The sequence below is a fragment of the Nelusetta ayraudi genome, unplaced genomic scaffold (assembly GCF_046127955.1).
Source record: "Nelusetta ayraudi isolate G7.1 ecotype Tasmania unplaced genomic scaffold, CSIRO-AGI_Nayr_v1 ptg000050l, whole genome shotgun sequence".
In the NCBI taxonomy this organism is placed as follows: Eukaryota; Metazoa; Chordata; class Actinopteri; order Tetraodontiformes; family Monacanthidae; genus Nelusetta; species Nelusetta ayraudi.
In genome coordinates, this window is record NW_027466100.1 from 2845568 (window position 1) to 2869884 (window position 24317).

The 24317-nt window shown below is 44.1% G+C and overlaps 4 protein-coding genes across 4 annotated transcripts; 2 read left to right on the forward strand and 2 right to left on the reverse strand.

The window, feature by feature from the left end:
- Window positions 1–175: 175 nt before the first annotated feature.
- Window positions 176–5002, reverse strand: ccnd3 (cyclin D3). Its single transcript, XM_076037118.1, has 5 exons — window positions 3710–5002; window positions 2821–3036; window positions 2286–2448; window positions 623–765; window positions 176–458 (listed from the first exon to the last, which is right to left on the reverse strand). The coding sequence occupies exons 1-5, from the start codon at window positions 3944–3946 to the stop codon at window positions 318–320; spliced, it is 900 nt and encodes a 299-aa protein (XP_075893233.1). The 5' UTR covers window positions 3947–5002; the 3' UTR covers window positions 176–317.
- Window positions 5003–5196: 194 nt separating this feature from the next.
- bysl (bystin-like) lies at window positions 5197–10065 on the reverse strand. Its single transcript, XM_076037117.1, has 7 exons — window positions 9647–10065; window positions 9122–9278; window positions 8887–9025; window positions 8423–8556; window positions 8165–8325; window positions 5917–6019; window positions 5197–5777 (listed from the first exon to the last, which is right to left on the reverse strand). Exons 1-7 carry the CDS (start codon window positions 9906–9908, stop codon window positions 5420–5422), a joined length of 1314 nt encoding a protein of 437 aa, XP_075893232.1. The 5' UTR covers window positions 9909–10065; the 3' UTR covers window positions 5197–5419.
- Window positions 10066–10250: 185 nt separating this feature from the next.
- med20 (mediator complex subunit 20) lies at window positions 10251–12575 on the forward strand. The gene is made up of 4 exons (XM_076036955.1): window positions 10251–10331; window positions 10575–10720; window positions 11660–11913; window positions 12000–12575. The coding sequence occupies exons 1-4, from the start codon at window positions 10318–10320 to the stop codon at window positions 12219–12221; spliced, it is 636 nt and encodes a 211-aa protein (XP_075893070.1). The 5' UTR covers window positions 10251–10317; the 3' UTR covers window positions 12222–12575.
- A 988-nt stretch (window positions 12576–13563) lies between these two features.
- On the forward strand, window positions 13564–23895 carry usp49 (ubiquitin specific peptidase 49). The gene is made up of 7 exons (XM_076036954.1): window positions 13564–13716; window positions 15507–15624; window positions 16410–17908; window positions 19370–19577; window positions 19956–20064; window positions 21091–21296; window positions 21413–23895. Exons 3-7 carry the CDS (start codon window positions 16475–16477, stop codon window positions 21514–21516), a joined length of 2061 nt encoding a protein of 686 aa, XP_075893069.1. The 5' UTR covers window positions 13564–13716; window positions 15507–15624; window positions 16410–16474; the 3' UTR covers window positions 21517–23895.
- Window positions 23896–24317: the final 422 nt, after the last annotated feature.

Genomic DNA, 24317 nt, shown 5'->3' on the forward strand with positions numbered 1-24317 from the left:
GAGACAGAAGTTCATTTCCTGAAACGCCCAACTACACAATACAAAAAGGTAACTGCTAAATACAAGAATCATACATAAACATACAGGAAATTTAACAACAAACTGTTAGAAAGCTCAAAGAAGTAAACGTTGTTTTGACAACGATGATAAAATGCTGCATTTGAAATAAAAATTATCGCGCAAAACAACTAGCGGATATTATCGTCAAAAGAACAGCAAAAACAAACCTCAGGTCTCCTTCCACAGGCAGTACCGGCATTTTGGTAACAGTTCAAAATGAGGAGATTGTGCACTGAAAGCACATTCTTCACTGGTGTTCACACAACCTCCTGAATGTCGGCAACTGGGTTGTCGCTGGTGTCTGAGGTGTTTGTCCCTGAACTGTGGTCGTGGGTCGCAAAGGCCATGGTGAGCTCCAGCACGCTGCTCAGCTGCTCATAGCAGCTCAGCACAGAGCTCTGTTCAGGGTCAGAGACAAGGAAAACAACCATCAGTTCACTGGCGGGTCACAGGCAGATTTGCTCTCAAAACAAACAGAGTTTATTTGGACTGTTTCTAAACGTGCGATCCAATAAGGCGAGAAAATATTGCACGCAAGCTTTAAGTTCCACGTTTCCCTTACTGGCTCAATGGACAACAGGTTGACCAGAAACGCCATGAGGGAGCCGGAGGTGGCCGCTTCATCCTGCAGCTTCAGCCTTTGCGCGGCAATGCACACGCAGGCGCAGGCAATCGTTGATGGTAGGAATGTGGAGAAAGTCCACTCTTAGGAGATAAGAAATACAGAAAGAGTCTTAACTTGTGATCACGCTGGCGGTTTGCTCGGTTCACTTTAGGGCTATTGTTTTTTTGTTTTGTTTTTTAAACATGTTCTATTGCGATATTTTATTGAGAGATAAGTCAAACAGAACATAATATAGTTACAGTGTAGGAAAGGATAATAAAAGAAAAATAATATAAACAAGTAACTAAATACATAAATAGAACAATGACAATAGAAATAAAAATAGAAAAAAACAATTGAACAGCTGCTCGCATCTCGAACAACCCGGCTCTACCAGGTAATCAACTTGCTCTGTCAGCCCTAGTAACAGACACTTCATCTGGGGCCCGGCGGACCGGGTAGAATTTTAAGTGTGATCAAGATGCAAACCACTTATCACAGAGAAACATCTGTTGAAGGAAGTTGATAAAAAAAAAAAATGAGGCAGTGGTTCCCTGTGGAATAAAACTTTCTGGAGCAACCCCCTGATGTTGAATTTAACTTTTCTAACTGTAACAAAAACCAGGCTATTTTGCACCCTAGCTTTGAAGGAAGGCGGCCGAGAAGACTTCCACAAGAGGAGAATCTTCTTCCGAGCAACCAGGAAGGCAAAGGCCAAAACATTATTTTGTGTGGTTGTAGCTCTGAGCTCATCAGGAGGTGGACCAACGATAGCAACATGCGGAGATGCATTCATGTTCAGACCTAAAATGTCAGGCATAGATTTGAAACAAGACTGCCAGTAGCTGAATAGTTTGGGGCACGACCACAACATGTGTGTGAGATTAAAGGGCGACTGAGAACATCTGCTGCCTGCTTCAGTAATACGGTCTGGATAAAGTTTAGAAAGTTTATCTAGTACCTTGAATTGAATCAAAGAGAGCACAGCTGGAAGAGGCGTTAATAGCTTTAAGTTCTTTTTCCAGAACTCATCGGATATGCACTTTAGGACTATTGTAGCAGTGAGAACATGAGCAGGAGGCCAGATGTAGACAAACAGAGGAGTTGGCAACTTTGCAGACACGCCCTAGTGGACAAAGGCAAAGACTCAGAGCCCGTGAAACCACATCCTAAATGCTTGGGGCAGGATCAATGCTGAAACAAAAAGTCATTCAGCCCGTGCTTAGTCAATGGGATACACGTTGACAACCTGGAATTATCTGAATTTCACAGGCCGTAATGTCATAGTCTGCCTGAAACAGCACCGATGGTGGATTGCACCCCTGTGACCTGTAGCCACAGGCATCACAGAGATTCATGGGAAATCAGCCAGCTGAATAGTTGGACGCTGGTCTTTCACAGCGGACAATACGGGATTACACAAACTCAGCTCTCTGCCTCCAGAATGAAACGCTGACGCACTGTGATCAAACTTACGGCTGCTCACTGCTTAGGAAGTCAGTTCACATTCACGTTCCCACCTCTCTCTTCCTCAAATACAACGCTTGATTAACTCCATACTTGAGTTGCCAGTGTGCTTTGTTTTCCTCTGGAAAAATAACTCACATGTTACATAACTCACCAGTTGCCGCCAAGGCAATATAGAAGTGAACGTTCCTTCGCAGCGTTTTAAAGTGTTGGGGCTGAACTAAGGGGAGAGCATCAAGGATTGGCTCCAGGTAGTCTGAGGGCACCACAGAGGCCAAGCACCAGCCTAGCCTGGACGCCACAGGCACCTCCCACTGCTGCAACACAAACACACATACACACACATACACTTTTTCATCATTTTTAAATGATGCCTAATAAGTCTGCAATGTCCTCAGTAAACTCTTCATAGAACTCTCCATTGTATCCGTTGGATCCAGGAGTTTTTTTTGTTTTTGTTTTTTTTTAGCAAAAGAATTAACGGCTTTAATTACTTTAAATATAGTGTGCAAATTTCCCTAAAGATGAGTAAAGGCTCATTTTATCCTGTATAAATGAGGAATTTGCGAATTGTGAAAAGAGGGGGACTGGTCACTATTGCTCGTTCATTAAACTTTTCATACATTACATTACGTTCTCATCAAATTCTACTAAGACGCGTCGTGTCCTTTGCGCAACACAATAGTTACCAGGATTTGTGACGCTGTGATGGAGTGATTCGAGTAGATGCTGAGCTTTTTTGCCGTCAGAGGGACGCAATCTCTCAGTTTGGAGGCCAGCAACAGGCAAACATCCCCCAATAACTGAAGATTGGAAATCTTGAGGGGAAACTTGCTCAGGTAGCGGTCCAGGTATTGCACAGACAGTGGAAACACCTCCTCTTCGCACTTCTGCTCCTCACACACCTGCAAGGCAGAAGTCACCAGATGGACCTTTAGGTTGAACAGAATAGGGCCAGCGTTGTTGGGATTACTCCATAGAAGTAATCCAACTACTGATTACTCCTTTTAAAAAGTAATTTAACTACTTATTTAATTACTTTGTTTCATAAGTAATCAATTACTAATTACTTTAGTTTTTAAAAAAAAAGACAAAAAGAAAAAGTAACAGTTGCTCAGTGCTTTGGAATGAACTTTATAAAGTGAAAATTTTGCAATTCCAAATATTGTCTCTGTCCTGAGTGAATGTTTGCTCTCTGAACACAAACTGCACATTTCACAGAACAAACTCTACACAGCAGTGGTGCCTTTTGCACAGCCTAAAATGTTAAAACAATCAGCGACATCGTTGTTTTTGGTTGTTTTTCTAAATGTCAGACAATTTGCTGATAAGACATTTTTAGCTTTCAAAATATTTCGGAAGTCATAAAATCATTACTTGATACAGTAGAAATGGGATTCGTCGCTCTTCTCGTTCACGTGAAGGAAACGTGGGTAACTCGGACTCATGGGGCACGTTATTAGGACATGTTAATTGAGGGAAATTTGCATATCAGAACAGCTCGCAAACAAACTAAGGACCGGTTCTCGTCGTTCAAACGACTGATCCGATCGCGAACGTCACATCCGATTTGTGTACCTCGAGCATCCAGCCGGTCAGTAATTTCCTCATGTAGGGCTTAATGTCCTGCTGGAGACCGTCAAAGTAGGAGAATACCGGGCAGGTCTTCTCCATGGCCTTCAAGTTGTGAAGTGTTCTGGGGTCACGGCTGACGGCGTGGTCGTTAGCTGCCCGGTGTACCACGCATCGTCGGTTTGCGCCCTCAAACATGGTCCTCCATCGACTGCCATATTGCTCAACCTTACTTATATCCATCCCAGCACCTCAGAGACAGGAAATTTCAGTACAATCCTGAGAATCGTTAAAGTAGCAAAGAGCGTTTAAGCTAGCCGTAGGCCTGTCCTGTGTCGCCCTGGCTAACGAGTCAAAATATTCGCAGCGACGTCGAAAAAAAGCCTTGTTTTACTACGTTGCCTGAAATACTGTTTGAAGCCTCGCTTCTACAATTTACGGGACTGATACTGATTAATTAATCGCACAAGAAGTAAAGAAAAATACAATATATAGGTGTAATATTTGCTCCTAAACGGCGAGCTTCAACTGAAATAACAATAATCACTTCCTGTGTTACCTTTCTCTGACAATTTTAGATGAACCGAACTAAACTGGAAACAACGTAATATCACAATGTCCATAACCCTTTTCATGGGACAAGCAACCATATATGGTACTTTTCATGGGTATATTAATACACACAATAATATCAGAATAAATATAACACAAATCGAGTTTTAAGTCAGACCGTTTCTTGGTTTCATGTTGTGACTTGTTTAAGTCGTTTCACACGTTATCATGTATGTACTATTTTTGAAAAATGTCTAATATATTTATTATGGTAAATGTCTGAATATTCAAAAGTAACCAGACAAGTGGCGTTAATGTATCCAGTAATCTATTTTTTTTTTTTTTCCCACACAAGAGAATACTAGTGAGGCAACCACACTTATACAGACCCAAAATAGTCCAACCAGAGGCCGTGTTAATGTAGTAATGAAAACTATGTGTTGCTTTCACAAAAAGGGAGTGAACAGAAGTTTTTCAAAATCTCCAGAATCAGTTCTTCAGATTAGCCTCTGTATAATAAAGACCTGGCTGTGGGCTGCTGTGAAGCTAATGATTTATGATTTATTGAACCTTCCATGTTTGGAAGTTGATTAAAACAAACAAAAAAAAAAATTGGCAGTGAGGTGGGATTGTAGGGAGAAATGAACACCACCAAGCTGAGGGTACATCAGTTCCCTGTGTGACATTATTAAGGGTTCATTTCGAGAAATGTGTGTTTAAGCACACACTTTATAAAATGTGGAGCAAATGAAAGTAATGTACATTGAGGTTTCGTAAAATCTTGGGAAGTAAATGACTGACCAGACTTAATAAGAAAAAAAGAGTGAAGTGATATTTGCAGAATGCATGACCTGGAAGATTAAAAAAAAAAACACAATCAGTGTGAATTATATGATTTCAATTTCTTTATATATATAAAACTACTGTCATGACTCAAAGGATCCTCTTAATTAATGTACACAATTTGTTTTTTAATCCCTGGACAATCACTGCATTGTATTAACTCAGAACATCATGAGTGATAATGCATTATCACACCTGCGCCGTAATAATCAGTGGGCCTGAGACTAATGAGACATTTCTTTGGACTCCATTGACCGTTGGAAAGGTTTCTTTATATCAACCACGAATCCTTTGTGTCGAGTTGGGGCACGCCACACCAGATTACAAGTCCATTTCTACAGTCACAGGAAGCCCAACCTCAATATCCCTGGACTCAGAGTTCTGCAGTTCTCTGCGAATCTCAGTTGAGATCGGAGGATGCGCTTGTATCTTCAGCAGGTCCAACAGTGACGTTTTCTGCTCAGAGGCCAGGTCAGCCTTGTAACGTTGGACCAGGGTTAGGAAACTCTGATGCCACAGCACAGGAAGCACACGTTTTTCACTGCGGAAGGACAGGAAGTGAGCCACCAAGGCATCCAGGACACGGAAAGGCAGGGCGTATTTCTTATCGAGCAGGAGACGCAGGAAAATGCTGTTGGCGCCGTTGTATTCCATCTCTGCCAACTTAAGCATTGCAGCGCTGAAAGACACGAAGCATTGGACATGATGGGTTTTTTTTCGGGGGTTATTATACAACCTCCCCTGTTATACAACCTTGCCCTTTTAACATTCCAACACCGCCCAAGCACAGGATGTGCACTGTGAAAAGGACACTCTACCTGGAGTGGAGCACAGGGATTGAGCACTTTGTGAGTATGCTGCCGATGATGATGGCTTCTCGGAGAGAGCACGTTCCAGATTCACAGAGAGGAATCAATATACCTGAAGTGTCAGAAGAGGCAACAAATATTACTAAATATTATCTAGTATTTCACAAAAAAATGTTCCATTATATTGGCGGTGGCAGGACAAGTGGACCTGTAAAGGAACACCACAGTAATGGAGACACAATTTTAACAATGCATCAATAGCATCCTTGCAGTCACACATACAGTGCGATTGGTCCTCTTAAGTCTCTGACCGGATCCCTGATTGTGTTATGACTTAAAATGTGGCATTACAACTGAGCAGCACTTTGGACCTTTTACTGACACGCTTTTGTGTCCCACATTTTCATTTAGTTTGATAAAAGATCATTCAGGTCACAGATTTAAGACCTTTACTATCGTATGCGCAGCACAATCACAGTGACACAGTTACACTGAGCAATAAAATTCTTTCTTTGAGAGTTCCTACACTCAAATAAAATAAGCAACTAAACTGAACTAAACTAGAAAAAAAATAGATCATTACTATTACTATTAAATACTGATATTGACAAATAAATCTACCATCATGCAAAATAAATTTAAAATTAAACTCTCTAGTGAGTTTTTCCAACTCAAGCTAGTATTTATATGCGATATGATACGAACAAATTCAATATTAATTTTTAATATAAAGTTATCAGTACCTTTAGCTGTAACTTTTTTTTTTAAACATAGAAGTGGAAAAAAAGGAAGTAGGACTGCATCCACTGCCCTGAGTATGATACAACAGACAGGGAAGGATATTACCGTGTGAACACTGCCCTCAAGTGGTGTTAAGTCATAAAAGCAGAAATGAGTGATAGTCCTCAATAAAAATGATCTAATCAAACTAGGTCAGTGAATGAACAGCTAGGCATTGTTTATTCTGAAACAGTAAAACATGCAAATACAAATTTAAAATGTCCCAATTATACACGGCCCAAGGTGAAAACAATCATTTCCAGTCATTTCACAAGTGATTGTATTAACTCTCATCTTAAATAAGTTGGTATATCTTGTATATTTTCTAAAATCTTTAGAGAGGTTAATTAACAGACCTGTTAAACTACTTAAAATGAAGTTTTCTGAATCTTTAAACTTTGAAGGGAAGTGACACAGACCTTTGAGGTTTATCACAAGAACCAAACAATGAAACCCCTTCTTCCATTTGACTTTGTATCTTCAGAGCCACATGTGACTGAAGGATTGCCCAGCATGATAATAGTGGTCTCTGTTTACATGTCTTGAGGGCATGTTGTTTACTATTGGGTTATTGCACACCATTTGACCTCCACTTCAGAGAAACCGCTGTACTATTTAGTATTATTAAAGAAACAACATTTATCCTTTACACAAACCCCCCCAAAAAAACACAAAACACCCGCTCTAAAATCACAATGCCAATAATGGTTATTTAGATGGGTAAATGTATAATGGCAATAGATCTTCTAAACAGTAATTAAAAATATCAGAAATTCCCCTCATTATCGATTACTTAGTATTTACTTCAGGAACTGTTGCAGCGAGGGATGTTCACTTTGTTCTTTTCCTTTCTCCAGCACGGTGCTGCATCACAGTTTGTTGCCAGCCTTAAGAGGCCAACAAATTTAAATGCAAAAATCCTTAAATTTGTTTGATTGGAGCCACTAGAGTTTTGTAGTACATGTGTTTTTTTAGTAGCTTATTTGCCTATGGTAAGTATTATTTTAGAGCAGTGTTTGTGGACCTCTCAAGGCTGAAGTAAAAGATTTCCTTTAATTGTCGTTTAATTTATAATGACTTTTATAGTTTGCACAATAAGTGACAGAAATTATTGTGATATATTTATTCCACCCATCCCTACTGTACAGACAGGAGAGTCAACTGACTGCAGAGGACAGTTGACGCTAAAGTCTGCCACTGTAAGTCATTCCTAAATCAAAATAAAAGGGAATCAAGTCAAACTTGTTCATGTTTTTCTTGTCCAAAAACGACACTGCCAGTTGACCCCCAGCCTTTGTATAGCTAAACTGAATGAGTTGCTACCATGCAATTGGCGGATTAATAATTTGTGTGAACCTAATAACCAATATCTCCTGACACCACAAGTTGATTGACGAGTGAAACTTTAAATGATCTGATCTGTATGAACAGCGAAGCTTGCTGTTCATAAAACACCAATGATTCTGCTTTCTCTTACCTTTGAACCAAGCCCCTGGTTTGAACAAGGCCTTCTTCAGAGCGCTGTAGAGATGAAAATTAAGTCGCTTGTACTCTGCAATATCATCCTGCACTCGAGGAAGCAGCACCAAGTTGTAGAATCGCTGCGCCATTCGCTCTTTCAGATTAGAGGAGAAGATTCTACAAGGGAAGGAAAGTTTTCTCGTCTTACTTGACAAGTGGTTGTGGATAGAACTTTTCAATGTGAAATGCATGCCTAAAACAACTGACGGCTCACCTTGTTGCCTGGTACATGGCGGCTGCAGTCCATGTCTCAGGTTCTGTCAAATACAGAATCTGTTCCCAGTTTGAGAGTGCTGGGATTATTTTAAATGCCTTGGGCAATTTGCCACTGCGGTATTTTGACAGAACCTACAGCAAAAGAGAAAAACATTTAATTCATCAACCAGTAGTTGCTCAGAGTTACTTAAAGATTTCTACTGCAAAGGGAAAGTAGACAAAAGTCACTACAGGACAGTCAACATTTGTAATAAGCTAAATAAAATAGAAGATTCTCATGTTTTAAAAGTTGAATGTGACTTCTTCAGGAGTTGGTTTCTTTGACTTGTACATTAATTAAACACACTGAAGAGAGTTTACTAGTAACAGACCGATATTTAACAATAAGAAAAATACTCAGCCAATGGTGGGGGAATTATAATCATTGAATTCATTACCAGGATTTCTGCACTAAGCTCTCACCTTACCAACACCTCTGTACACTTCTGTTACTCTTGGGTCCAGCTGGGGCATGGGACACCCCGACACCTCCGACATCACTGTTCCTACCTCAGTCTGCTTTTCTGTAATCTTCTCCATGATGATGTCAGCTAAGGTCCGTCTGAACAGTGAGACAAAGAAACACAGGGAGCAGATATTAGACCTCACGTTTCCAAGATCTCAAATGCTCTCATTAAAAAACTGTGTGAAATCTTGCCTCATTGGTGGATTTTTATTCATGAACATCTCGATGGCCTTCTCATCATCAGGGTCGACGACGACTTCAGCGTCACACTCTGTGTCTATGTCAGCAGCACCACCTGCTCCCAACGCAGGCCACTCTTCATCGGAGTCTGCATCTTGACTGCCGGATCCTGAATACAAATAATTGATATTTAATATGATAAATATTAACATTAACAGTAAATTTGTGTTTGTCGGACAATTTTATTCAGCATTTTCAGTGGATTAATGGATCAATCACATAAAAAAAGGAATATCAATACTGACGTTGATATTAATGCAGGAATTTTGAGTGCAAAGATTAAGTTCTGTTTAAGAATAGAATACATTGTATTATTCCACAATTGGGAAATTGCAGTGTCCCAGTAGCATAAAAACGCATACAAGCACACAGAAAGAGAGTAAAATATATATATTATGAACAATTACTTTTAGATGAACTTACAATTATTTGCAATTTCATTCCTCTCTAAAGAAAATATTACATGTGAACCATTACCGAGCACAGTGACGGGGGTTTTCTTTTTTTCCGTCGACACCCCATACTCCGTCTGTAGCTCCTCTTGTTGAATGCGGGCCTGCTGCAAGATCTTCCGTGAGAGACGTTCATCCACGTACGTGTCGTCCTCTTCCAGCCGACTGTCTCTGATCTTCACTCGGCCTTTGGCTCGCACTGTGTCCGCTTGGAGGATCTGGTCCGCCAGCCCCATGGCCGCGGCCCTCTCCCCTCCTCCGCCCTTAGATTTCTTAACTTTAGGCATCACTGCGATTTCAAAAAAAGGTATGCGAGCAAGTCCAATGTGCTTTCTTATGTGGTCGTATATTACGACTAAGAGTAGAATTATACAGCGAGGTAAACAGTCGGTGGAACAACACGTGCGGTGCCGACGTCCATTTCCAGAGGAAGTGACGCCACAATTCGCGTCGCTTAGTGGCTTTTTTTTTTATTATTATTTTTTATTTTTTTTACTTTGACAAGAAATGTAATTTCGAATATTTTAGTTTAATTAGATTGTACTTATATTTTTCATCATCAGTTTTTTTTTCATAATCATCTTTTTGAATCTCACGACATATTCTGAACTTTACCGGAAGTCTTAGCAATTACCCGGAAGTATTTACAGGAAGGCCATAACGTTTTAAAAAAAAATTGTTGGGAACAACACATCAATGGGGGTTACTTGGTGAGATTTTTACTTTATTATTTGTACTGATCTGTGATCGTAACATTTGGAAGTGACTTTCTTTTTAAAAATCATATCAATGGCCATTATGTCGCTTTCTATGGAATGTTTTGGGGTTTTTTTAAACAGGGATGCGTCTCCTCTTCCGTTTAGCGGCGTCCACAAAACAAAGCCGATCGGTTCATATGATCCCCGTTTCAAACATGAAGCGGTATTTACTGAGTGCGTGTGTATGTTCTGCAGTGTGTGCCAGGTGCCCGTGACCGAGGGGAAGAGTGTGCAGCAGACGGTGGACATCCTGCACAAGAAGCTGGAGCAACTGGGTGCCGTGAAGCAGGGCAGCTTCTGTGTGGACTGTGAGACATACCATGCAACAGGAAATGTCAGCGGTAAACGTTTGATTAATTTACTTCTAATTTGAGTTTTGAGTGTTCCTTTCTCTAGCGGCTATTTTCAGATCCCCTGCCGTCTGACGCATGCGGAAGAAACTGCTTGTTTTCTCTGTTTTAACAACGTATTTCCTCCATTTAAACACATTGTTTTCTCGATTTAGTTTGACACATTTATGCAGGTAGAAGAGTGATACGGAGCATTTCTCTCTAACATACACCCTGTGGATTATTTCCGATATTCAGCACAAGTGGGGAAGTTGTTTCTTTACTTGATACCAGAGGTGCTGGGAGTTTGAGAGCCGACAGATTTGCCTCTTACCTGAACTCTTACTGAGAATTTGATCCTTTGTGATCCAAATGCCATTTGATATTTTGTATCATAGAAAATACCCTTTTTGAGCCTGAGGTGGATAATTTTCAGAACTATTTTCTTTTGTAAACTGATGAAAATCTACAATTGTTGATGTTCATATTAAAAAACAAATATTTCTTATTGATAACAATCAAGTAAATCCTGTACCAAATGACAAGCACCATTCAGAATACTTTACAGTAGCCTTACTCTTAGGAAAAAGAGAACAGGTAGCACACTAAACTGCATGAATTACAAACATGTCCAACACAATGCTTTATAAAGTTGAAAGTATAACCACTAAGACTGTTGAGTGACTGTAGAAATAGAAGACACAACTGGATAGACCATTCAATCATATCAGCAGGGATTTCAAAGCGCTTTTCACAATCAAAATTTAAAAAAAAAAAGAAAGAGCCAGAATGAAATAGAATTAAAGAAAATAATCCAGAGAATATGGATGTGCTCAGGGTTTTTTTTATGTGCATTTCTTTCAACCTGAACCTTGAAAGACTAGAAAGAAATTTTGAAAGAAACACTTGATTGAATCAACCTCAAGGGTGTGTCTTGTTTATCTGCTGCAGGTCAACCTTCCAAGCTCTTATACGTGATGCACAACTCCGAAACCCCCCTGAGCTGCCTGGCTCTGTTTGAAGGCGGGCCCTGCCTGATAGCCGACGCAAATTTTGACATTCTCATGGTCAAGCTGAAAAGTCACTTCCAGAATGCCAAGGGCCACAAGGTGGAGTGTCGCGGTGCGAGATACCGCTACTGTGACTTCTTGATAAAAGTCGGCACTGTAACAATGAGCTCCAGTGCCAGAGGCATATCGGTGGAAGTGAGTCATCAAGTGGTTGCTACCGGAAATCAAGCGGTTATAGTTTTCCTGCGTTGACAGAATTAACTCTTGGTGTGCTTTCCTAGGTGGAGTACTGTCCGTGTGTGGTTCCGGGGGATTGCTGGAATCTCATGAAGGAGTTCATGCAGTCTTTCCTCGGCTCCAACGTCCCTGAGCTGCCGTCTGTTTTTGCCGCTAAGCCCGAGGGACTCTTCGCACCAGCGGATAGCATTGACACCATGACGCAGTACCTGGAGCTGTTCAACAAGCTTCGCAAGCTTCAAATTCCTGGGAGTAATGTGCGCTGAGACTGTACAAAGATATATTGTTTTATGTTTTTGTGGACGTTGCCTTTGTACCGGTCCTGTGGATCAGCAGGGTGTGGCTGTCTTCGTTGAGAGACGGCACCCTACCTTTTCCCAAACCTCAGTATTTTTTTTAGCAAATTAATATTTTTGTTTTAAGAGGCCTGAAGAAAATTTGTATGTGGATGATGCTCCTCTCTGTACAATGTACTTTGGACATCCTCGCTGAGGAGTTGCAAACATTGCGTCCCTGTTTGCATCATGGCTGTGATTGGGTAATTGATTTTTTTTGTGCTGATTAGATTTCCTGTGGCGGGTAGTGGCTGGTGTTTAATTGGTTAATACAATTCTGAACAGTGGAGAAAAAAAAACATTTCAAGGATAAAAGGTGCATCTCTTTTCGGAGGCAGGAGTATCTCTTCAGTAACGCCTCATTTCGGAGGGTGTTTTCATTTAGGGACAATAGTGTGAAGTTAATATCTGATTGAGTCTCCTCGATTTCTTAGATAATGCCTTGTCAACTAAATGTGGAAAATTTAAACATGAATGTGAGTACTTCTTCCCCTTTTTTCTTCCATACTATGTCAACAGCAACTTAAAAGTTACATTCTAACCTAATCTAACAATTTGTATCGCTATATAAAAAAAAAGAGGAAATATGCAGAAATACAGGCATTAACAACAAGGCTGTAATATGTGAATACATGTCTTTTAGTAGTATCGTCCCTCAAAATGCCTTAATTTACTGTAAGATAAAGGAAATGATGTATTCCATTTCTGTGTAACCTTACGGACTTGCAGTTTGTGTCAACAATGAAATGTCACAATGCCCCGCTGGGAAGAACAAAACAAATTGCAAGATAAAGTGTAAGCTTGTGTGGAGCTTTGTGGGGACGTGACATGTATTGGAAGGATTCTGCATTGCGCTTAAATGCTGAGGTTTTCTAGCGATCGAGGAGCTGCCTCTCGTGGTTGTAAATAAAGAGATGCTGACTTCAAGAACCTCCTTCTTAGTGCGTTGATTGTATTCCAATGAATAACTATTTATTTGATCCAGTGGACTTCAGCCCAAAAAATTTGAAGTGATCGAGGCACCCTGAATAAAGATTTGTGAAGATCTCTTTCTCACGACAACTGGTCCGAATCTGTGTTTCCACTCTGTACATCGCCAGACTCATTTGAGATGTGTGGCAAACACGGCTCTTTTTGTGGGGGGGAACAGTGGGGCCTCGTGATGCACTTCTCCCGACTGTCTAAACCCGAGCTTTTGCTTATTGTTCCATGTGGCCCATCATCGGTGTGGCCTCGGTGGGGCGGACTGATGCTCCATCCTGCCGCCTGTTGTTCAGCCGCTCCGCCAATGAGGGGCCAGGAGCCGCTGAGTCCCGGCCCAATGAGAGCAGCGGGGTCTGGGCTCGGATTGAGAGTTGGGTTGTTCAATCTGTGAGGAGAACAACAATCAGCCCCGAGTGTACCGGATGGATACGTGGTGGTGATGGTAATGTTTCCGAGCTTCTTTTTCCCCCCCTCCTCTGCCCCCCAATATCAAGTGCCACAAACGTGGCCACGAACACAATCAAAGGCGCATCGCTGCCGCAGTAACGCGGTCGTTTTTCTTGCGAGAAAAGTCGCCAGGGAGTTTGTTATTGAAAATCGACATTGTGCTAGCGAGCTAAGCGGCACAGTGTTAATAGTTAGCGACCAACGTGAAGCGTTGCCGTTAACTTCGATTGTCCTCCCGCAAACGCGCTAGCGGCGGAGCTAAAGGCTAGCTCCCGTGGCGAGCTAATAATATTAACGTAATGTCTCCGGTCCTCGCCAACTATCTCGTGTTTAAATAAAGTACATTGTCAGGCGACGCGGCGCAGTGGCTGCGGGAACGCTAATCCTGCGCTGAGCCGCTCCTGCTAGCGGATAGCGGCGTTAGCTAACTTATTGGTTTCAGGACTGCTGCCTCGGAATCGCCAAAGTTGTCGGATGTTCCTGGAGAGTGGCTCCTCGACCGCTCTTTGTTCTGGGCTCAACGCGGGGACGGTGGGCTAGCGTAGCATGGCGTTCGGAGCCAGGCAGTCCCATCCGCTCGCAGGGACAGCTCGAGTCGAAAACGTTGAGAGGGGGGAAAAAATGTTCGAGGAAGAACGCACGCATTTTGAAACACTTCCAGCCACACGCGGCATCGTATATCACAACACAAACACGGCGCGATTTCGGAGCATGCAAACAAGCAGAGGGACCAGTTGCACCAGGTGCCCTGCCACCACTCGTGTTGGTGCACTTTTGTGGCGAATCGTGTTTAAAAAAAAAAAAAAAAGTAGCGGTTGATTTGCACAAAGAGCGGAAACCTACACGGGGAAGGATGCTGCGCAGCGCTGATGTCGGCAACGGAGACAATTACGCGGATTAACCACGTCGTTTAAATAGACGGACAGCCATGTTCCCTCATGACAGCCAGTTTAGGGGGAGGCTTTGGATGTTGTCTCGACAGGGGGAAAAAAGAGTATCTGCCTCTGACTTTATTTCGCCAGTTTTGTTTTGTTGTTGTTGTTTTATTTCATATAGCCAACCAAGTCCAGTTTACACACACACACACACACACACACACACACACACACACACACACACACACACACACACACACACTGTCCGGTTGGAATAAGAACTAAGAGGCACATAGTGGCGCACCAGGCGTCCTCTTAATACTCTCACACTCCTCCAAAACAGTGACGCTACTACTTCCCCCCACTTGATTAAACGATCGCATAAACAAAAATGGAGTACCATAAATGGATAGATAGATGAATAGGTAGATATAATTATTTCATGTTTTCTCAATAAGATATAGTGTCAGCTCTCCATGTACACATCACCTAAAACAGGGGGAACTAAAAGAACTGGACACTGTACGAGGACGCAAATCAGAGTCACAAACAGTCAAGACTGGCCTGCATGTGTGTATGGGATACCTTCTGAACAGTAAACATCTCTAACCTCTCAGTAAGCTTCCCAGAAATGAGAAAGGTAAAACCCTCGCTGCTTTTGTTTGCATCACTTTCCGGCTCCGGATAGTCGGCTAAAAAGAAAATCCAGGTATAAAACGGCCCCTTCAGTTGCTGTTGTTCCACAGGACACACCCATCTGAAGAAAGATCCAGCAAAGAAGCCACCTTTTTCTCTAGTGTGGACAAATGAACAAAACTCTTCCTGTGTTGAACCTGCACTTTTACATAGAATGTTTTGAAGATTTGAAGGCAATTATTACATTACCTTGATTGTTCCCTGTGTTTGTCAGAATGTTCCGCGTGGAGGCCGGTGCTCGGTGGACAGTGGATGATGTCACTGGACGGTGCTGTTGAGTGCTCCTCAGATGTTGTGATGTCTCGGATCTGAACAGGCACACTACTTCCACAGTAAGGGTGCATTTTAATTCTGTTGCTTTCTTTGCTGAAAGATTAGCACGTTCCTTTGTCATAACACCCGCAAATACCTGCGTCCAGGGGCTGGGTACCGAACTTCTACACACGAGTCACAAAAAATACACCATCTTTCAGTGCCAAATTCCCTCGTCTAAGAAAGCTAAGCTTAGTGTCTGTGAGCCAGCAACCATTTGGCAAATGTCTGTCAAGATCTAAAGTCGCTGGTGATTGTCTTTCACATTAGAGAGCCGGGAACTGAAGACACTTGCAAACTTTAGTTTGTGTTAGTGTGAAAATTAGCCAGCGATTCTACAGTGTGGCTCTGCTTCACGAAGGTGGATGAAAATAAATCAAACTGTTGTGCCAGGGATATAGCAACAAATGGCAATAATATTCCGTTACCTTTATGAAATATTTTGAAAGCTAAAAATGTCCACAAAATGTCTGAAATTTAGGAAAACGATTACTTTAACAATTGGGGCCAACCGTGCTGCACATGAGTTTGTTCTGTAAAATTTGCAGTGACCTCCAGTTTATGAAGCAAAGTCGTTAGAGAAGTAATTAGATTACTTTTTAAGGCGGAATCAGTAGTTGGATTACTTTTATGGAGTAATCCCGACAACGCTGACACTGATGGAGACGCTCTTTGCATTGGTTTTTCCCTCTGCTTGATCGTACGTTCAGGTCTTCATTACAGCCGATGTGCGCTGATGCCTTCTGTTCCCTGTTACCCTTCACCCCCCCCCCCACCCCTCCACCCCCCCACCTCACCCACCCAGGATGAGCTGCTGCTTGCTCGGAGGACGTGGCTCCCGCCGCTGAGGCCACATGCGTACCCAAAGCGATGGATCGCTGTAAGCACGTGGGGCGCCTCCGCCTGGGCCACGACCACTCCATCCTCAACCCGCAGAAATGGCACTGCGTGGACTGCAGCACCACCGACTCGGTGTGGGCCTGCCTCAAGTGCTCACACGTGGCCTGCGGCCGCTTCATGGAGGAGCACTCGCTCAAACACTTTGAGGAGTCGCAGCACCCGCTGGCCATGGAGGTGCGCGAGCTGGACGTCTTCTGCTTCGCCTGCGGCGACTACGTGCTCAACGACAACGCCGAGGGCGACCTCAAGCTCCTGCGGGGGGCGCTCTCCACGGTGCGCGGCCCCGGCCGGCGCTCGCTGCGCTCCTCGGCCGGCGGCGGCGGCGGCGGCGAGGTCCGGGCGGGCGACGGGAGGCCGCAGCCCGCCATGCAGCTGGCGCTGCGCCACCGCAGGAAGGCCCTGCTCAGGAAGGCGCTGCGGACGTGGACGGGCAAGCACCGCGAGCTGCAGGCGCGGCGCCAGGAGAAGCTGGAGGAGGCGCGGCGGCAGAAGAAGGACGTGAAGCGGCGGCTGATGGAGGAGCTGGGCAGCGTGCCGCCCCGGAAGAGCGCGCGGCTGCTCACCCAGGCGCCGCGGCCCACCGTCACGCTCGTCCCCTGCAAGTTCCGCGACCCCCCGGAGCGCCTGCCTCCCCCTGCCCCACCCGCCCCCCCCAGCAGAAAGCCTCCCCTGCTCGCCCTGCCCAGGAAGCCCCCCCGCAACGGACGGGCCTCCAAGCCCAGGAGGTACCACTCGGCGCACGCCGTCACCCGGCGGCGGCGCGTGGCCCCGGGCGTCACCGGCCTGCGCAACCTGGGCAACACGTGCTACATGAACTCCATCCTGCAGGTGCTGAGCCACCTGCAGAAATTCAGGGAGTGTTTTCTAACGTTGGACCTGTGCGAGACGGAGGAGCTGCTGGCCAAAACCAAGAGCTCCCAGCAGGGCGTGAGGGGCGACGCCCCGCCCCCGCCGTGCCCGCTGGGGCGCCTCGGGAAGGCGGCGGTGGCGCCGGCCCTGGTGCCCAGCGGCAGGTTCCAGGCGGCCGCCGCCCCTCCCCCGCCGCCGCCCTCGCAGGCCGAGGAGCTGGTGCAGGCCAAGGCGTCGCCGCGCTGCTCCACCCGCCAGCAGATGTCGCTGTGCCACGAACTGCACACGCTCTTCAGGGTCATGTGGTCGGGCCGCTGGTCCCTGGTGTCCCCCTTCGCCATGCTGCACTCGGTGTGGAACCTCATCCCGGCCTTCCGCGGCTACGACCAGCAGGACGCGCAGGAGTTCCTGTGCGAGCTGCTGGACAAGGTGCAGCAGGAGCTGGACACGGACGGCTCCAAGCAGCGCATCGTCATCCCGCTCACCAAGAGGAAGCTGTCCAAGCAAGTGCTCAAGGTCCTCAACACCATCTTTCACGGCCAGCTGCTCAGCCAGGTGAGCTGCTTTCCTGGGTTTTTTTTTTTTGTCTTCTTCACTGTACCGAAGGCGCGCTGAATCGCCGCCATGCCGAAAGTTTTGAGGCAAATAATTCCCACGCTGCGGTGGATGCCGCGACCACGACGCGCTGCTAGAGCACCACTACTCTGTCATCAGAGCAAATCAGAGAGCTCACAATCAAGTTTTTGTTTTTAATTATACTTACGTTATTGTGATTATTTAATTTGATATCCCATTTAAGTTTAGTTGAGTTTGAGTTTTGTTCAGTCAGACAAACAATAAACACGTGCTCACATTTTTAACAGTGGATCATCCAAAAAAAGAAAGCAAGTGGCTAAAAGGCAGAGACAGAAGCGTGAACTTATTTTAAGCCTGTCTGACAATTTTTTTTTTATAAAGACAAAATTAAATCTGATATAATAACTTTCAGATGAAGGAAGACGTTATAAAAAGAAATCAAATCTTTAACAGATCATACGCTTGTCGCCCTCAGAAATTGCTTTACAGACCCTCGGTTTATAAAACCAGAAATGTTGACTCTGTATTGTCATTATTCCAGAATAAAGCGCCAACCCCAGATATGCATCTCCTTTTAATTTAGTTTTAGCCTTTGATACCTTCATTATACAGACATCTCATATTTGCCACAAAGTTTAATAATACCCTGTTAGGGCTGTGCGATTAATCCAATTTAAATCAAAATCTGATTAATTAGTCAAGACGATGTAAAAAAAAAAAAGGAAAATCTTAAAATAGATTTTTTTTCCTATGCATTGCTTCTAGGCCGCCTCTTATTTTACAAAATGTAAAAGTTTTGCACTTTATTCCTTCATCGTTGTTCAAAATGATAGAAAAACCTTTGATTTTTAAAGTATTTGGTGAAAGACAGTCAAGGTCGTCGCTTTATGCACAGGTGGATTCATTTGTGTTTGGTTCTGAAGCTTTCACTTTATTCCCCACTCAGGAACCTTCATCTTTGTTTATGAAGAACCTGTTTATTTTCAAGTCAAGTTTGATCAAAGTGAGGTTCTCACTTCATTAATCCCAAGGGATTCATCTTGGGTCAAGAAGACTGTAAATGTTGTCGCTTTACTAAACCCAAAGAGGATTTACAGGATCTTTCAGTTGTACTTCATTCCCAATAGGGAAATGTGTTTATTTTTCTTTAAAAATAAAGGAAAAATATTAGAAAAAATTAATTCCGTCGTCTTTTGTAGTTATAATAAAAAAGAAAATAAAATCAAAAAATCGAAATCAAAAATGGAGTTTTCAGAGAATAAAATCTGGATTTTATTTTTGTCCCTCATCGCCCAGCCCAAAAACCTGTTTATTAACCACTCATAATCTGCACCTTGTCAGCACTCAAAGACTTGAGCTGATGGATTCTCCTCGGCAGGAAGATCTTCTCGAATGAACATCCCCGCCCCCGTGACAAACCCGGCTGTTGTGTCTCCTCAGGTGACGTGTCTGTCCTGCAAGCACAAGTCCAACACAGTGGAGCCCTTCTGGGATCTGTCGCTGGAGTTTCCGGAGCGGTACCACAGCGTGGAGAAGGGCTCGGGCTCGGCGGCGTACCAGCGCAGCTGCACCCTCACCGAGATGCTGTCCAAGTTTACAGAGATGGAGGCTCTCGAAGGCAGCATCTACGCCTGCAACCACTGCAACAGTAAGCCGAGCCATTAATAGGACGCCGTGCCCAGTCAGCGGAGTTTTGTTTGTTTGTTTTTTTCTTCAAGGCCTGGGGAGCTGATCTGAACTGCCTGACTAACTGGATTTGAATACATTAAACTTGTGTTGTCTTGTATGTCGTCCTTAATTAACTTCCAAATCATTCTTCAATGATCCAGCGCTAAGGACTTCCATTAGAAAAATGATTCACTGCAAAACATTGTTCAGCAGCTATTGAAATATTATAGAGGGATTTATGAAAGTTGTTTTCTGGTGTTTTGAGAGAGAGAGAGAGGGCCAGTGTGTGCGGTTTGTATGTATGGTAATGTATTTGCAGCATGTATGTGTAGTCACACCAACTGTTTTTGTTCTGCAGAAAGAAGACGGAAAACCTCCCACAAACCTTTAGTTCTTTCAGAGGCACGTAAGCAGCTTCTGATTTACCGTTTACCTCAGGTTCTACGGCTGCACCTCAAGCGCTTCAGGTCAGTTGCTTTCACTGCAGCTCTCAATTTAGAATAGTTTGGTGGTGGTGGAAGATGATTGGATGGAAGTTCTGTCTGTCACTGTCTGCAGGGGGTGAATCAAATGAACAAAGTGTTCAGTGTGTGTTGTCCTCCGCTCCTCCTTCAGTCAATCTCCACTTTCTGCCTCTGTTGCTTCATCAATAACTGTCTTTTGACCCTTGGCTACTCTTGACAAGGTTGCTGCTGCTTAACGTGATCAGCACCACAAGAGGGCCTGACGCCAAATTCTAGTTTAGGCCTTTTTCATTCTTTGGGCTGCCTTGCCCTCCATCCATTTCCGTTATCTGGGTTCACGTGGGCCTACACTTGGACAGTACTTACCTGTGTCATGACAAGGGAAAAGACCTGCAGTGGGTCAAGTTGAACCATGCAGTGTAAACCCAGCCTGAGCCTCACCCGTAGCTGCCTCAGAAAAAAAAAAACAGCTCTAGAGGAAGTTTTCAAGGTGGATGAGCTGATCTCAAGATTTCAGCTCCATTTAGAAGTTTAAAGGTCCAGTGTGTAATATTTGGCTTGATTTATTATTTCTATATTATATATCATAGCTTAATATACTGGCCATAAATACATTAATGAAAGTGTATAATCACAGTACAGTAAAAGTCATTTGTTTTTCCTCCCCTCAGAACAGTTCATATATATGTATATGTGTGTCTAAGGAAGCCTGGTGTGGACAATCCAGCTGCCTGTCGGCACATTTCGTTATCATGTTGACTGTTCAAATAAACCCCTCGAAGACTTAGGTGGACGGGCTATCCAGGTTTGGGTGTCCAGGCCACCGTAGTTTACGCCGTAGTTTCGGGAGAGTAAAATACACTGTAATCTAAAATGAAACCACTTGATGTCGCCGTCTCTCCTTCAAAAAAATCTCCAAATACTACACACTAAACCTTTAATGGTTTGAGGGTTCTGGGGGTTTACATCAACCGTGCTCGTGAATAATTCTGACGCTGTTAACGCCAACGCTCCCCCGTTGTCCGGCAGGTGGTCGGGTCGGAACCATCGGGAGAAAATCGGCGTCCATGTGGCTTTTGACCAAGTTCTGAACATCAAACCGTACTGCTGCACAGGCTCAGGTCCCTCTGTCCACAGAGGAGGCTACACCTACGACCTGTCTGCTGTCGTCATGCATCATGGCAAAGGCTTCGGCTCAGGGCACTACACCGCATACTGCTACAACACAGAAGGAGGTGAGGCAGCAGACACTCACTGCTACTGTTCCGTCCCACAGGTCCCAGCAGATTCTGGCCGCTAACACCGCTGTGCTTTTTTTTTTGTTTTTTTTTTCAAATGTCCTTTCCTGCAGGTTTCTGGGTCCACTGTAATGACTCTGAGATGAAGGTTTGCAGTGTGGAAGAAGTGTGCAACACTCAGGCCTACATTCTCTTCTATACCCAGAGGTCTGCCTAGGTACCTCTCGCTGTCATGTCCACCCCCCCCCCCCCCGCCCCCTACACGGCAACACAAAGGCTGCATTGCTTTAAAAAGCCTTGTTTTCCGGAGCTCATCAGACGCTCACTTCAAAAACCATCATATCCCGACGACGGCGTCGGTGAACGCAGCAGAACAACCGCCGTCATGAGTCAAGGTAGAAGCGTTGGCATCGCAGCCAGATGGGAGCTGCTGGTGACGATGGGTACGTGGACGCTGCTCCTGCCAAGAAAATGACTGCTCAGATTTGTTTCTCTTCTTCAATTTAAAGGGCATATTTGGATGACGTTTGATCAGAAAGGTTCTATGTATGAGATTTGGGGGTGGAGGGGAGTGGGGGGCGGGGTGGGGGGCACCGTTGTAGCATTTAACGGCTGAGCAGAGGATGAAGTTTCACAGTGTTTGTGTCGGTAGCCGGAACAGAGACACTTGGCCACTGCTTCCCCCGTGAATCACATTTAACTGAGAGTCGGTCTGAGTATGAACTCTCAACAGGCTGTCACTGAAGTCGTTTGAATAATAAAAATCAATGTTCCATCTGGTGAAATAGCCATGTTGCTTCATGTTGCCTTGTGGCGTCACACAGTTTGCAAACGGCTGCCTGGTTGTTCTGTTGCAAGGTGGACAGCAAGTTCTGTCGGGCTGTCCGAGTTAAGAGGCCGTCCGGCCGCTGCTCCCGCGGTGCAAAAGTTCTAATTTGCCTCTGATTGGATGATGTGTGTTTCTCACCCTGAGGTGAACTTTAGATGCGTACTCTGCTCTGTTTTCTGGGCAGTTTCCCTGCAAAGGTTTTCCAGAAAAAAAAAACATTGGATTGTTGAGAGAGTAAAGAAACAAAAGAGCACTTTTCCGCTCCAGTTCTTCCCACCTTTTCTCAAAGTGAGTTCCTCCAGTCGGAGGCGACCTCTCCGCTCGAAAACGAGTGTCCGCTGCAGCTTCATTCTGCGACGTGTCTGAAATGCAGATCCTTTGTCAGTTGAAGGTCAGGCGGCCGATTGGTAACCTTCAACACGCGACCCGTGGGGAGTTTTAATGTTGAAATTGCGCTGATCTTCCTCTGGTTCTCTCTCGCCGAGCCCACACTCATACTCTCAGCTCAGGGAACGCATCATCGTAAACTTGCTGAGCCATATTTTCACATTGAGCGCCCGAAAAGGTTGAATGCGTCGCTTCTCATTCAGTGTGTGTGGCAGAAAACGGTTTTGGTCCCATTTGTTTTGTTTGTTTGTTTGTTTTGGGTTGAACCATGGTGATAAAATCCCTTATATAGAACCTTTTAGAATCAACAAGGGCTGCAGGTTATTCAGCCAGCGTGCTGCTTCATCTTCTGGATACTGTGGGAGAAGGTCCAGCTCTGTCCTGCTGAACACTACATTGAGTGTCTGTGTTTGCTGTTCATTTGTCTTTCTTTTTTTTTTTTTCTTTTCTTTTTTTAACACTATTGGACTCACGTCTGTTGTAACTCTGAAACCGAGCAAGAGATTTCACTTGACATTATTATCATTTTACACGTTCGGGAAGTTTTCCTCAACAATGTTGTTTTCCTCTTTTAGTAAGACATCATCATCTCGGATTGAACAAAAAAAAAAAAGTTTTTCTTCACATGCTCTCCTCAGCTGCACCCTTATGACTGGATACTGTGTCCTGCTGTCTCAGTGAACAATTGTTTTTTTTGTTTTTTTGTTTGCTGGTCCCCGTTTAGGTTTTACAATCATGAGGAAAAAGCAAATGTTTGTGAGTTTGAGACAATTTGATGGGAAATGGAAAGCTGCACTTTCGACGAGGGGATTCTGACGTTGGTCCTAGCTTTGTCATTGTTCTTTGTTCATTAAATGGCAGCTGCCCCCATTTGGTTTCGTGTCGACAAGAGCGCGCACTCCACCGCAAGACGCCGCGACTGTCCTCGGATGGAGAGACGGAGTCTGTAGAACACACTGAGACTGAGGAATGTGATCGGAAGAGACTTTGGGGTTCCCGTTTTAAGTTAAGCACCTGAAAGCAATATATTGTACATCTTGCATCTTCAACAGGACGTTAAAGTCCAAATCAGGAATCCTACCGCTTTGCTTTCCATTTTGAATACGACTCCGCTCTTTTATCGAGGTCTTTAGGATTTGCTAGGCTCATCGAGACGAATTGTATTTGTCGCGAGTCAAGTCGAATGCAAAATACATTTGTGACGTCTATGTAAAAGTGGGAACAATCTAATGACGATGAATGTCTTACTTTTTAGTGGTCGCCTTTGGCCATTGACTCCCCCTGAGTTTTGTCTCATATTGTAAGAATACCTGTCATATATGTAATTGTCATATGGGTTTTGCCTGATGGGAGTTATTAAAAAGACAAATCAACTCTGAACTCTGTTTCTTTTGCATTGTTTTTAACCTGACAATCAGTCATCGGCCGGCGGCCACCGCAGTTGTATTGACCTGACTCTGGACACTTGGTGACAAATGCAACGCCGCAACGCAAATGCAAACGGGGGCAGCGGAGCTCGAGTGATGGTCAGGATTAGCACAGTGGATCTGAAGTTTATTGATTCCGCATCTCACTCCTCTTAAAGATTTAAAAATACATTTAATCCGGAACCATACAAGGATGCTGCTGTTAAGAGAGTGTTATGCAAATAATCTCTGAAGATTAGGCCTCTGCAGTAAAGTCACTGATAGGCTTTGAAGATTCACACTGCTGGATATATGTGTATTCCACCATAACTATGTGATGATTTTAATTAGTTATACATTCACCACATTTGCCACAGAATAAGTGAAAACCTAGTC